The sequence below is a fragment of the Vipera ursinii genome, assembly GCF_947247035.1.
Source record: "Vipera ursinii genome assembly, chromosome: 17".
Lineage (NCBI taxonomy): Eukaryota > Metazoa > Chordata > Lepidosauria > Squamata > Viperidae > Vipera > Vipera ursinii.
In genome coordinates, this window is record NC_139530.1 from 1,858,221 (window position 1) to 1,871,945 (window position 13,725).

General features: G+C 44.8%; 1 protein-coding gene across 2 annotated transcripts in view; it reads right to left on the minus strand.

Moving 5' to 3' along the window:
* Nucleotides 1-9,189, minus strand: part of DVL1 (dishevelled segment polarity protein 1) — a 36,332-nt gene extending 27,143 nt beyond the window's left edge. For both annotated transcript variants that reach the window (XM_083375871.1, XM_083375870.1), the window contains exon 1: nt 8,108-9,189. In XM_083375871.1, coding sequence (XP_083231997.1) covers nt 8,108-8,277 — 170 coding nt within the window. In that variant the 5' untranslated portion in view covers nt 8,278-9,189. The remainder of the gene's footprint in view (nt 1-8,107) is intronic.
* Nucleotides 9,190-13,725: the final 4,536 nt, after the last annotated feature.

Consider the following 13,725-nt stretch of genomic DNA (forward strand, 5'->3'; position numbering starts at 1 on the left):
GGGAGGGGGGAGGAACTGGCGGGGGGGCAGGGGGAGGCAACTGTTCCCGAGAGACAGCAAAGGAAACGAAGCCAATAAAAATGCATCGGCAAGAAGAGATTCCTTCTTTCAGCACTTTTAATCAAGGCAAACCAACCACGCCGGAAATAATTGGTTAGCATTTACCTCCATTGCTGGCTGAGCCTAGAGATGATTATTTGCGACGCCAAATTATACAGAGAAAGAGGCATCTTTTATTCGTTCCAGAAAAACCGACCCAAAGTAGATGGTTTCTTCCACCGAAACCATGGAATGATGGTTATGCCAAGATGATATTTAGCAGATGGGAAAGTTTGCACTATTGGCCATATTTCTTCTCTTAGGTTAAGTAATGCTCACAGACTCATCCAGAACGTGGTTGGCTAGAAAGAAAAACGATCTCCTACTCCATTTTTTGAAAGCCACAGATAATTAAGTCATGAAATAATAATAATAATCGCAGTATATTTGTTTTACTTACAAGCCTCGTCTCTGCACAGTGGTGGAATTAATGGAATTTAATATTTAATTTAGTGTTTTTGTTATTCTTGAAAACCTTCCAGGCAGCTATTGATACATCTGCCTTTATTTTTAAAATGCAGATGAAAAACCCAACATTTCATTTTGTACAATGTATTTCCATTAAACAGCAACTAAGAGTATAAACCAATGTATAAACAAACCTGGCTCAGACACTGTGCTAAAGCAAAAAAATATTATGTAAATTTGACTTTAGTTTAGCATGCTGTATGGCTCTAGTTGTTACAGTTAGTAAAACATTGGTTTGTGCTCAAAGTACTGTGCAAAACCAAAAAACAGTGTCTCAATAAACAAATCATTAGAGTCAAATTGTAACAGCACAATAGAATAACAGAGTTGCAAGGAGGTTTTCCTTGGAGGTTTTCCTGCTCAGGCAGCAAACCCTATTCCATTCCAGACGAGTCCAATCCAATCTCTTCTTGAAAACCTCCAGCGTAGTCTGATGCTGGAGACAGGAAACTCTTAGGCAGGAAGGGGATGCTCAAAATGGATGGAGTCAGACTAAAGATTTTGCCATTCTTCCCTCAGCTTGGCTTATCACATAGTATACAGCCAATTTTCTTAATCTGCAAGCACCAATTAATATCGTAGCACAAAATTGGGGAAACTGTGATTCTTGCAGTGCTTCCTGATTGAGCACAACTACTCTGATAATCACCCTGAGGAATGGATCCAAGTCCCAGATCAGTCATACTGTGATGAAGGAAAACATCTACTTTCTCTGGAACTCTCCGAGGTCCTGAAATGGGCACATGGTTTTGTTAGGATGTCCCATGGGCCTCTCAAGTAGATGGGCCAAAGCCAGATGTAAAACAGCAGCCAAGGACTCAGTTCAAGGAAATGTGGTGACTCAATGGATAATGACTGTCTGCACTACTTTGCTGGTAGGAATACCTAACATCTGATAGGCAAAGATCTCATCCAGAATTTCAAACAAAACTTAGAATTTAAAGCGGCAAAGTCAGAAGTTAGTGCCGGACAGCTATTATGGCCAGCGGATGTACTTAACGTCTCTTAGGAAAGCCGAAGTAAATGAAGACGCAAGTCCTTTTGTTCCCCCAAATCTCAAGGAATGGGTTCTACACAAGAAAAAAAGAAATCTTAATCAGACCCTCAATCCTGGGACCTTGATTTCCTGCTCTTGACTTTGCTGATTCTACAGGATGACTCAAGTCAGAGGACCAGAAGTTTGTAGTGGAGCCCTGACTTTGTTCACGGAAGTGGCTCGACCTTCAGCCTGTCCATTTTAAAGATCCCCAGAGCAGATGATGGGGGAAAAAACCCTCTCTGTCCAAGAGCCTTTGGATTTGGTGGCCTTATGGATCACGAGGAGGAGAGGAGATGGTTGTTGTTTATATGTTGCAATTCAAAAGTAGGATTATTATTTTTTTTAGTATTGAGCCAAGTCTTGGTAACATGACAGACACATTCATATGGTTTGCTTGGCAACAAAATGGAGACACTTTGCCAACATTGTTTTTCCAACATTCCAGTTCAGCTTCTAATTGTGGGATTCTCTGGTGTTCTCTGGTCTAACTCCTAATTAGGTATGAACTTGCTTAGCATTGTCAGGTCATCCAGAGGTAGCTAGGTACTGCATCTTAATGAGGTCTTCCCAGGATACGAATATCTATTTTCTGTGCTTGAGTTTTATGTAGAGCAGGCCTTTGGCAACTTTGAGACCTGTGCACTTCAACTCCCAGAATTGGGTGGCAGGGGAATTCTGCGAGTTGAAGTCCATTAATCTTAAAGTTGCCAAAGTTGGACACTCAGATTTAAAGCCTCCTCCCCATTTCCCAGGGATTTTGTTCCATTTCCTAAAGCAAGAGACAGTTCCATACCAAAAAAAATAGTTTTCCCAGGCTTCCGTTCCCTCCCAAAGAAAGATGTCATGAAGGCACACCTCCTGAGCCTCTCCCCACCCCCCACCCCCCACCCCCAATTAACTGTGAGTAGTAAAGGAAGATTTAGAGAGATGCTCCCCAGATCCCAGATTCTCCCCAACAGGAGAAGCAGTGCACACATATCCTTTAAGAAAGAAACCAAATTCTAAAGCACCCCAAGAATGAACTAAAAAAGAAAAAAGACCTCTGCAAAATGCACTTCTTTTTACCATAATACCCATCATTATACAAAAGATTCCCTTCCAGTACAAAACAGAAAAGGTCCAACTCACACCCCAGATAACTTTATCAAAGCCAGCAGGTTGGAGCCGTTTCCCATACTTAAGGAGAAGGGATGAAAGGTAAATTCTATTTCTTGGAGGAGCCTTGATCCAAAAAACTATGGACGCAGAAAGAAGGCAACCTCTTGATCATTTTTCCTCTGACAGATCTTGCCAGAAGGAACCCCACAAAGACAGGGAGGTGACTTTATTAAGCAGAGAGGCAGACAGAGAGGAAATGGAAGAAAGAAGAAAAAGGGGAGGAGGGGAGAATTAAGACAGCCAATGTATCTTTTCAATCACACTCCTGGAATGACAGAGGGGGGAAAAAAATCCAGAAATAATAAAAAAAATAAGGAAAATACAGACCAGGGTTGCAAAAGCTGGTAGAACAACACACACACACACACACACACACACACACACAACCTCTGAGACTGGTTGCCTTTCTGTACTTGAGGCCTCCTTGCCAATCACGCGTGCCCTCAAAGGGAAACCAAATGACCTCAAGGAGAAATACCCACTCCGTGCTTTGCAAAGCCCGATGCCAACGCAAAACCCCCAAATCTTGAACAGGGATCCCCAGTCTTGTCAGCATCCCTCCCTCCCCCCCAAACTGCTTTTCTGACTTTTCAGAGTTTCTTCTCCTTCCCCACCCGAACGTCTGTTAAATCCATCTGTTGTTTTGCGAAGGCATAAAAATACACTTAGGGCATCCACCCCACTCCCACCTTCTTCGCAATCTTCTGCCAATCTCCTTGTCCAACCCACCCAGCCTCAACCTTCCGACTGCACCCCTGCTGCTCTTCACAGCGCTTCCCTCCCATCTTAATTTGAAATTTTGAAGTATTCATTTTTTTTTCTCTTAAAAAAATTCATATCCTTACACCCGGCTCCTTGGAATTCCTTCGCATTTCCCAGGGCCAAAGCCTCGCTCAAAAAAGAAAAGAAAAAAAAAAAGAAAAGCTGTAAATGGATTCTGAGCTGTCCAAGCTAACCAAGCTTTGGGTTGCATCCAGATTCTTTGTCCTGACCCACCAGTCACCGGGTCAAAATGCAAGAGAGGGGCATGTCAGAAGAGGAAAAATCACTTGTGAAAAAATAAAATGCACCGCGTATGATGCCAGTTTGGGGGGGGCAGGGGGAGGGGAGGACACACCTTGGCCAGCGCCCCAAAGGCACATGTTTTGAGCTGTAAATTCACCTTCTCATGCTCAGTGCAAAAATTCACTTCAAAATAAAGCTGCTAGGTCAGGGGTCTTTAAACGTGGCCTTTTTATGACTTGCGGACCAACGCACAGAATTCCTCAGCCAGCGTGCCTGGCTGAGGAATTCTGGGAGTTGAAGTCCACTATTCATGAAAGGGCCAAGCTGGAAGGCCCCTGGCATAGACTTTGAGTGGACTTCAACTCCCAGAATTCCTCAGCCAGGGTGAGGGAACTACGACCCTTTTATGACTTGTGGACTTCAACTCCCAGAACTCCTCAGCCAGCGTGCCTGGCTGAGGAACTCTGGGAGTTGAAGTCCACAAGTCATCAAAGGGCCAAGTTTGAAGGCCTCATCTACTCAGTTTGCAGAAGGCAGCAGGCTACGCTTCAGCCACAGATCCCTGCCATTTTCAGATACGGCCTCTTCCTCCTCATCTAAGAAAAGCCCCATTGAGGATCCACTCTGCCTGCCAGAACCGTTTGGGACGAGCATTTTTACAAAGGGAGCAAACTGTATTTCCACCGCACCTCCTTAGCAGGCAAAGTTCACTAGCATCCAGCTTCTGGAGACAGAGGCCCTCTTTAGAACTTTCAATATTGGCAAAGAAATATATCTTTCTTTAAAAAAAAAACCCCTAACCAGGGAAAAACGACTTCCTTGGAAAGGGCAGTACGGAAAGTCCTGCCATTTGTTTGTTTTTCTAACGGGCCTCTCCTCCAAACCCACACTGCAGGAAACAGTCACGGTCTCCAGCATCCCTTGCCGTGTTTTCCATAATGGGTGTGTGTAATAAAGAACATGCCCCACCCAGCTGGTCGAGAAAGCTTTACCCTGCCTGGTTCAGCAGCTTACTTAGAACTGCTGGCCTGCAGTGGCTTGCAAACGCCCAGCCACAGGAAACGGTTCCAAGAACACCTCCCATCTATATTCTACAACTGGGCACCAGTGCTAACCAGGACGCCAGCCAGTTAAGCAGTGCCCTTTTTTTGACCAATCCTCCATTCCACCCCAATCCAATTTCCTCCCACCCTGCCCAAAACTCTTATCCCGAGTGGGTTCAATGGCTTCCTCGTCTTTGAAGTCCTTAACTGTACATCCATCTGCAAGTCCACTCTGCTTTTCCTTTATCTGTAGATAGGGAAGATTGAGTAATGGAATTTCTTTTCCGGATACAGCAAAAGTGGATTGGGGCACTCGAGGCACAGTGGACCTCAGCTCACGTGTCGGAACAGGGAGACAGCAAAGTTCACCAGTGCCGGGAATTAAACACAGAACCACAAATATGGCAAATATACTATCTGGCCATCGAGCTCCATTGCTTCCCTGTCTGTGGGCATACATCTTTATATAATCTGAAGGGCTAGAACTAGGAGGAATCAAGGGCAAAAATAAATAAATACAAAGGTGCAGAATTCGACCTCATGTTATAGAATCGTAGGGAATAAAAATAATCCATTGGTGCTTTTCCACAATCCTTCCTTCCTTGGTTCTGACCTTTGCAAATGATACACAACACCAGTTCCTCAAGCCAGAAATAGATCCAGGTACCACAGATCCAACGGAGAAGGAACAGATTTTATTACCAAGCAATTATTACATTTCAAATGCTGATTCATGACAGTAATAAAAGAACTGGGTGTTACGATTCTTTTAAAACAAATCATTTAAATGCCAACAAATCAAAAGATTTAAAAGACGGGGGTGGGGGGAGACTCCACCTTAAAGGACTTAAATTAGGCGCCTTCATATTTCAACTCACAGTTCGTGTCATTCAGACATAATAAAGCACAATTTGATCCAGTTTACTGGGAAAGGTACTTCTGGAAAACTCACAACTAAAAATAAACTAACAGCTATCTTTTGTTTATCCCCCGCATCTGGAACCATTTTCTACGTCTAATCCCTCTTTCATCAAATAATGTCAATGATCACTGAGAGACATTTCCTTTATAACTGTGTCCAACCCATTATTATTATTATTATTTTTAAAAAAACCCAATTAAACAATTTGTGTTGAAAGTTCTTTAAACTAGTCTGAACACTAATTTATTCAGGGAAATTCTCCTCCTTTGCTGCTGTGCAATTCACAAAGCTTGAACTTGGTAAATCCCTTTCTTGAGTACCGTATACCAGGGGTCCCCAACTCCCAGCCCACCCACCCCGGGCCACTAAACAAGTGAAGCCCCATCTGTGGGGTGGAGGCAGCACATGAAACCACGCCCCCTCCGTGGAAAAACCTTTCTCTGTGGAACCGGTCTCTGGTCCCCAAAAGATTGGGGGCCACTGCCTATACCACTTGGTGATCTAAGCCTCTTAGCCGTCTCTTCTCCTGCACAACAAACGGTAACAAAAGCCTCAGAACAGGCCGCTCAAAGTAAACTTTTGGAACTTAAGTGCTCAGTCTTTACTCCTCGCTTTCCCAGGAGACCATCACAAGATCAGCCCTGCTAGATCAAGCCAAAGTCCACTTAGTCGAGCAGTTCTGGGTTGTTGTTTTTTTTTTTACTATATCCAACCAGATACTTTTGAGGTGCTGACGAAGGGGTGTCAGAGACATTGTCCTCTCTCGCCGTGGTTCTTCTGCAACTGGCATTTTACAGGCACGGTGCTGCTAATGTCAAAATGACACCAAGACACAGCCTTTCTCCCCTCCTTGCTTCTTTTATTAAGAAGACACAACGCCTCTTGGGGTTTTCCCTTCCCTTTATACTATTACATTTAACTCTCTCTTTTTTAATTTATAATGTTGCAAGCCTGGCTGACTCTCTCTTACCTAAAAGTCACGCCCAGCCTTTGAAACATAATTATCATTCCATAGAAATCCCAATGCCCCGGCCATTTATCAATGGCCAAACCAAGAAGGCTTTGTGGCCCCAGAAAACTGCTCTGACGTTGTCAGCTAATGTCATCTTTACCCCACAACAAATAAAAACCCAACCTTTTAAGCGCAACACTCCTACACTATTATTGCCAATAATATTGCCGTTAACCAAGACGCCGAAGCCAAAACAAGCACCGCTATTTCTTACTGTGAAACACCAATCTTGAACACATCGCAGGTTGGAAGAAGATAATCAGTATGATCCAGAGACTCCAATTCTCTTTAGCAAACTCAGTTTATTTCTTATCCCTGCTTAGACACCATCACCCGGACTGGAAGGAAAGAGAAAAGCAACCTCCAGCAGAAACATAATTGTTTTGCTTTGCCAAGAGAGAAAAAGAACACAAAACCTTGTGCTAAGTGAATGATGGGTATCACAGCGTTATCCTCTCTCTCTCTCTCTCTCCCTCTAGGGGAAAAAAAAAATCAATGGCACCTAAACATTTCCCTAGTGTCAAGTCTTACTTTATAGCAAGAGCAAATAAATAAATCAGTAGGCCTAACTTGGCAACTCAGAAAGAGGCCGCAGAAAAGCTGGTCCTGCACGGTGCTGCATACCTGGCATTTGAACACTAAACTTCAGGCTGCTTTGGAGAGAGGTGGAGTAAAGGGACGGACACCCCCACCCCCGCCCAACCACTCACAGAATTTCCTCCCAAAACTTTCATAATTTCAGGCCATCAGAGTGTCACATATGCCCAGCTTCTGTCCGGGGCCTCCTACTTTGGAAAATGTAAGCTCCACCTCTTTAAATTTCATATTTCTGCCCTTGCCATCTGAACATGCCCACCTTTGCCAGTGTGGCTCAACGTATCTCTCTTTCCACGTGTTTTACCACAATTTCGATCCAGCTGCCATCAAATGACTCTTGAGGACATAGGTAGAACACAAGAGGACGTTAAATCTGATCCCAGAGGTTCACATACCCCATTTTAGCCGGGACTTGTTTATTGACCGGGAGCACACAAAAAAGGCTCTCTTCTGTAAAACATGACATATGACGTACAGACTTTTTTTTTTCTAAGACAGGAGAGAATTACACACGGATTCAGAGCAAGCATATAATTTGGTCTTCCCCATGGGGTATAAACAGGTGCATGGCAAGGGAGCTCCGTGAAAACCAAGCCGATCTGCCCCCACCCCTAAAATGTTAAGAAATACACTCCGAGGCTTGTTAAAAGGCAGGCAGGGGATGCCAGATGTTCCCGAACGCCAGCAAAACCTGCTCGGTTACAATGCTTAACAACCCGCCGAAAAAATCTTACAATAAAAACAATAAGGCGAGACCAACCTACCCAAAATCCTGGTCCATCGACTTGAAGAAGAATTTGTAGCTATGCACCGGCCGGTTGCTGAGGACATTTTTAAAATCCGCCAAAGTGACTTTTTCCGGAGAAACGGGCAATTTCACCAAATAAGGGGTCTCCTCTTCATCGATATGGTAAATTATTTTTGTCTCCGCCATGGAAGAAGGAAAGGAGGGAGGGAGGGCGGGTGGAACAGGGGGGGTGGGGAGGGAAGAGGGGAAGGAGAACAGCAGGAGAAGGGCAGAGGTTTGGCAAAGAGAGGAGCGGAGTGGGGTGAAAGGATCGAGAAAGGGGGTGGAAAAGGGAGAGAACAGGAGGGGCGGGGGAAATAAATCAAGGCCAAGTTCAAGGTGCCAGTCCCTCGGAGTCTTCTAGTTTTTTTTTTTTTTTAAACAAGGCAAGGTTGGTCTCCAAACAGGAAGGGAGAAATGCCCGACTGCTACGGTCGCGATGCCTGCGCGGAAGGATTGAGGCGCCCCATACCGCCCCCCAGCGGCTCAAGAGGAGAAAGGGGGCTCGGCCGGGCCTCCCCGCTCTGGAGGGGCAGCGGCGGCATTAAAATTGTACCCCAAAGACTCGGGGGGAGCGCGAGAGAGAGACAGCAGCGACGAAAGCGGCTGCTACTTCTCTCCGGGCCGACAGCAAATATTGGCGATGCTAAGAAACGAGCCGGGCAGCTTTGGATTGGGAGGGTGATGGCTTGGGGGAGACAGGCAACCCCCCCCCCCAAACTGAAGGGATTCTAGCTGAAGAGGGCGAGCGAAAGCAACGCTTCCAAAGCCCTCCTTTCTCCTTGGCAATCTCCTCTCCGCCCACCCAGTTTAAAGGGACCCGATTTTACTTAGGGCTTTCCCCACCCCCCCTTTTTTGTTTTGTTTTTTGTTTTTTGCAAGCGAGCGAACGCGCACACGTACAAAACAACAAACAAACAAACATCAAGCCGTCTCCTCCGGGCCAAAGGCTCCGCGTCGTTACGCCCGCGCGGAGGCTCCGATCAAAAGGACAGGCGGGGTGAAAGAGGACCTTGCCCCCCCCACACCCACCCCCTTCCGATTCAGACGTGCACGCGCTCCAGAAGGGGGCCGCTTTAAGAAGCGGGGTAGAGCAGCCCCCCTCCTCCTCCTCCTCCTCCTCTGCAGAGCTACCCAATGGAATGGCTCCTGGGAGGTCATGTGCTGCCTACACCCCCTTTCCTAGTGGGATGGGAGTCCCTGGGAAGGGAGGCGGACCTCCTGGTTTGGTTTTGTTGAGACCTCCAAGGACAAAAAAAGGGCCGAGAAGCCCACTGTGGACGCCGGGGACTACAAATCCCCTTCTCCCCAGGAGGCGGGGTTGGGGAACCCCCTGCCTCTCCAAGGGCTGGGAGCGGTGGGAGGTGAAGGACCTCCGATTGTGATTGTGATACGTGGATCTTCCCAGATCTCGAAAGAAGCACCCGGAAGATGCCCTAATCAGGAAATGAAACCAGAGTTAGTTTCCATCCTGGATACCTCTGGATCCTGGTTTGTTTCCAGAGGGGCTGCCTGGACACAAAGGGGCCATTGCTAATCAGCTGGCCCTGGATGAAACCAGGTTTGCAGTCTTTTTTCCCCCAGTGGGTAACCAGATGCTGGGATAAAAATCCCCAGAGCATTCTTCCCTTCCAGGTAAAACCAGAGATCAACCTTTGGCCTTCGGCAGTTCATTTAATTCCGAGAGTTCCCGCACTCAGGAGACTTTCCCCAAGACGGAGCATACCCTACTCCCTCCTAATATTGATGGTGTTACCTAGCTGGGTCATGAAACGTCTGCAAAAAATCCCCCCAAATCCCTCCACTAACCTACTCGGAGCATCAAGGGCCCCACGTCTATTTGTTTTCCTATCGGTCACACCGTTGGCTCCCACACTGATAAAACTTCCCACCATGTGTAATTTTTTTTAAAAAAATGCTGGCATTTGGCCTCACCACAGCTGGTTTCACACATGGCACCTCTGGTTTAATGCGTGGCATGAATGCCAGTGCTATGGCGTGGAAACCAGGGTGCCTCGTTTCAGGATCTTGAGCAAACTCAGCCCATGGCCAATTAGGAAACCACGGTTGAGCCCCTTGAATCCCCCTGATCTTGGAAGCCTGGAGCTGCCTTCAATTTTAATCCGGTTCAGAAAGGCTGTAGTAAGAGAAATGGCCACTAGGGGGACGCAAACCCATAGAACCAAACTAGTTCTCTAGTACAACAGACACCATAAGGAAAATGACACAAAGGTATCTATGAAATTGCTGGGAACAAGTCAAAAGAGGCTTGATTTGGCTACCTCTGTGAAACCAGCGGTATGAGAAAGCAGATAATGCTAGCAATGAAGTAAGATTACTTATTAAATTGCATTTTCACTGCTTTACAATGTGTAGCTGTCGTAGACTCGTATACTGTGATTTTTTTTAAAAAAAAAATGTATGTCTTATAATGCAGAAACAAAAATATCACAATGTAATCAAAACAATTTTAAAAACCCAGCACAATACCCTCCCCTTAGCTGGAAAAAAAGAAATTCAAATTACCGAATGCTTTAAATGACTTAAGTACAGGGACATACAGCCGGTTGAAATTTTCTTTGCTGAAAATGCGCAAGGTCTGAAAGAAAGACAGCCTAGCAGTCATCATTATCGTCATGATGCTTGCAGTATAACCACCACCAGCAGCTCTGGGAAGACCATTACAGAACCAAGAAAGAGACAAGTTCCTACTAGGTGTTTCACCACCGTGTTGGCTAATCAAGGGACGTGCGTGGGGTTTATACGGGTAACACTTCCAACCCATGCAGAACTGCCTCCCTTGTCAATTGTTGCTAGAAATGCTGCCCCCTTTCACATCACAAGGCTTCCAAACAGTTTTTTTTTCCCTTTACTGGCTTTGACCCCAGACTCAAACTGAGTCAGAACAGCCGGATAAAGAAGCTATTCACCCCAGTGAACTTTGCAATGCCATTTCATGGGTACTTTTTCCAAGTGGCCTATGCAGAGGTCAGACTTGGCATTTCGCCCCCTCAGTACTGGACGATCAAGGCAAAGGGTTGATATCTGCTCTGGAGCAGGCTGCAATGCTCGGGTTTTGTTCCCACAGCAACTCTCAACCCACTGGGGTGTGCGTGTGTCTCATAAGAGTGTTCTCTTGGCTGAAAATGCACAAGGAAATACTGATTTCAGAGTTCCTGAAGGATGAAATCAAATTATCCGTCTGTGTTTAAGAGGCCTTTCCTTTCCTTTCTTTTCCTTTCCTTTCCTTTCCTTTCCTTTCCTTTCCTTTCCTTTCCTTTCCTTTCCTTCCCTCTGCTTTAAAAATTATTTCTTCTGAATAGTTGAATGTATAAGTTGTAGAATATCACACTTCCCTAAAAATCGCCTTCCATTTTGATAAACGCAGTATTTTATTTCTTCTTCACTGTTTCTTGAATTTGTTTAAGCATGCAAAAATTAGTAAGTCTTCTTTCATATTACTACTACGGTGTAGCAATAAAATTTCTCCAGGTGTAAAGACAAGCAAATATAAATGATTGGCAGAGAGTAACAGATTCCTAATTTATCAATGATTTGTTTGGAAAATCTGTGTACCGATTTTAAAACCTGTGGGAGATTTTATGACAAAACAGTGGCTCTCAAATTTCTCTGTTGACATTGATAGTATGTTTAAATACACTGATGCATATGAAAATGCTGTGCAGAATCCTCCAGAATCCTTTTCAGTCACCTAGAAAAGGTTACTAAGTGATTTTACTGGGCAGAAAATCAGTAGAACACAAAATGTAACAGTAGAAAAGTTACCACTTTGTAAAAGAAATATCTAAATGTCATACAGAAATAACAGCAATCCTTTTCTCTCTCTCCCCCACCCTTTTTTTTTCTTTCTCTTTTAAGCAGTATTGAAGCCAGGCTGAGTTGAAAGAAAAATATTAACGTGGCAGAGAGATCAGATGGCCAAGTGACCCTATTTCAAATTTTGGATGGCAGGAAATGCTTGAAAGAAGCCATCACAAGCGCAAGATACACACGAAATCTCTCTCCCTCTGCTAAGTTCCTGGTTACATAAAAGCAAAGAAAAAACTCTTGCCCAAACATCAGTCAGTTTGTTTAGCATTTTATTAGCCAGATCAGGTAGTCGTCCTTAGCAATACCTCTTAAAGAATTCTTCTCAGCATGCCTTCTAACTGTGAAAGATCATCATGATTTTAGGGGCCTAGGAAAAATATTCCAGGCACCCATATTGATCAGAGCCAGTCCCCCTCCCCCACTTTTTTTTGGCTAATAGCCTGTTTTATAGGCTTTTCTGCACCCGGTTTACTCTGAGTAGCTCAAACTTATTCTCTCAAAAGTTGTGTCCTTTCCCTCAATTCAGCAGAGGTTAAATATAGAGGGATGAATACGGTTTCACCACTACATATACTGTACGTAGGAAGACTGAGGAATCTTGAGTTGGAGGGACGACATAGGTCAGTTGTTCCATTCTCCAGCTAAGTGATGGGAAGGTATCCTCCCCAATCCTGGGAGATCTTACAGGTTCTCGTACTGTCATTTCATGTCTTGCTGTGTCCAAGGATTACAGCCAACCACGGAACCCCTATTTTTGTCATCTTTGTGCAGCTGGAGACGGAGGGTTATCTGTCATAATCGCATGAGACAAGAGAAAATTGGGAGGAACAGAACCATCGCCGAGTTGCAGTGAGCTTCCAAAAGAAGACAAGGATTCTGGTTCCTTTTCAAATCCCTGCTTCTCCTGAGCCAAATACTGTAAAACAAAGGGAGTCGGGAAGACTTGGAAGAAGAGGCCTAGGTAGAAACTTCAGATCCAACAGAGGCCATCCTTGTGGATTCGACAATGCAGGAAGGCCATCCCAGATTGGCAAGGTCATCTAAGTCATTTTATGGCTGGTTCAGACTCCAGGGGTTGGCGCAGACCTCTCTCTTAAGCAGACTCTACTACCAAGAAAAGACCGGATGGGTTTGGACTAGTTCAGACTACTGACTCAAAACTTTGGATGAAAAATATGCTGATGAAGAGTTCTGCAGGATACAAATGTCGCCATGTCCCCAAAACTAAGAACCTGGTCCATGTTGTGATTGTCAAGTCTCTTTCTTTTTGGCCTTTTATCGCTTATATTTTATCACGGCATAATAATTCCTTGATAACAGCAATTACCTCCTTGTTCCCTCAATGCTGCCTTCATCTCAGCCGCAAGCAACAGGCTTAGCTGTCCTTCATCGTAAGACTTTCAATGTAGTTCTTTCCTCCTTATTTTGGCATCATCAAATGGCAGACTCACAGAGTGTAAAATCTGTTAGGTTTTGTTACTCATTATCTTGGAAGGCAGCGACTAAGAACAGAGGCAAGAGAAACTGGAGAAGAATTGGCAATGGGGGTAGCCAGTAAGGAAAATATTGTTTTTCTCCTGATTCAAGGAGACTCGGATAGCACATTAACTCAGTGGTGGAGAAAGCTCCCCTCTTTCTTGCTTTCCTAACTCCATATTTTAAATGTTGGTGCCAGGGGAAAAAAATGTTCTCTGCTCTGTGTTTAATAGCAAACCAAGCATCTAATTTGTCAGCTTATTATTTTTTTTAAACAATTAAAAGAAA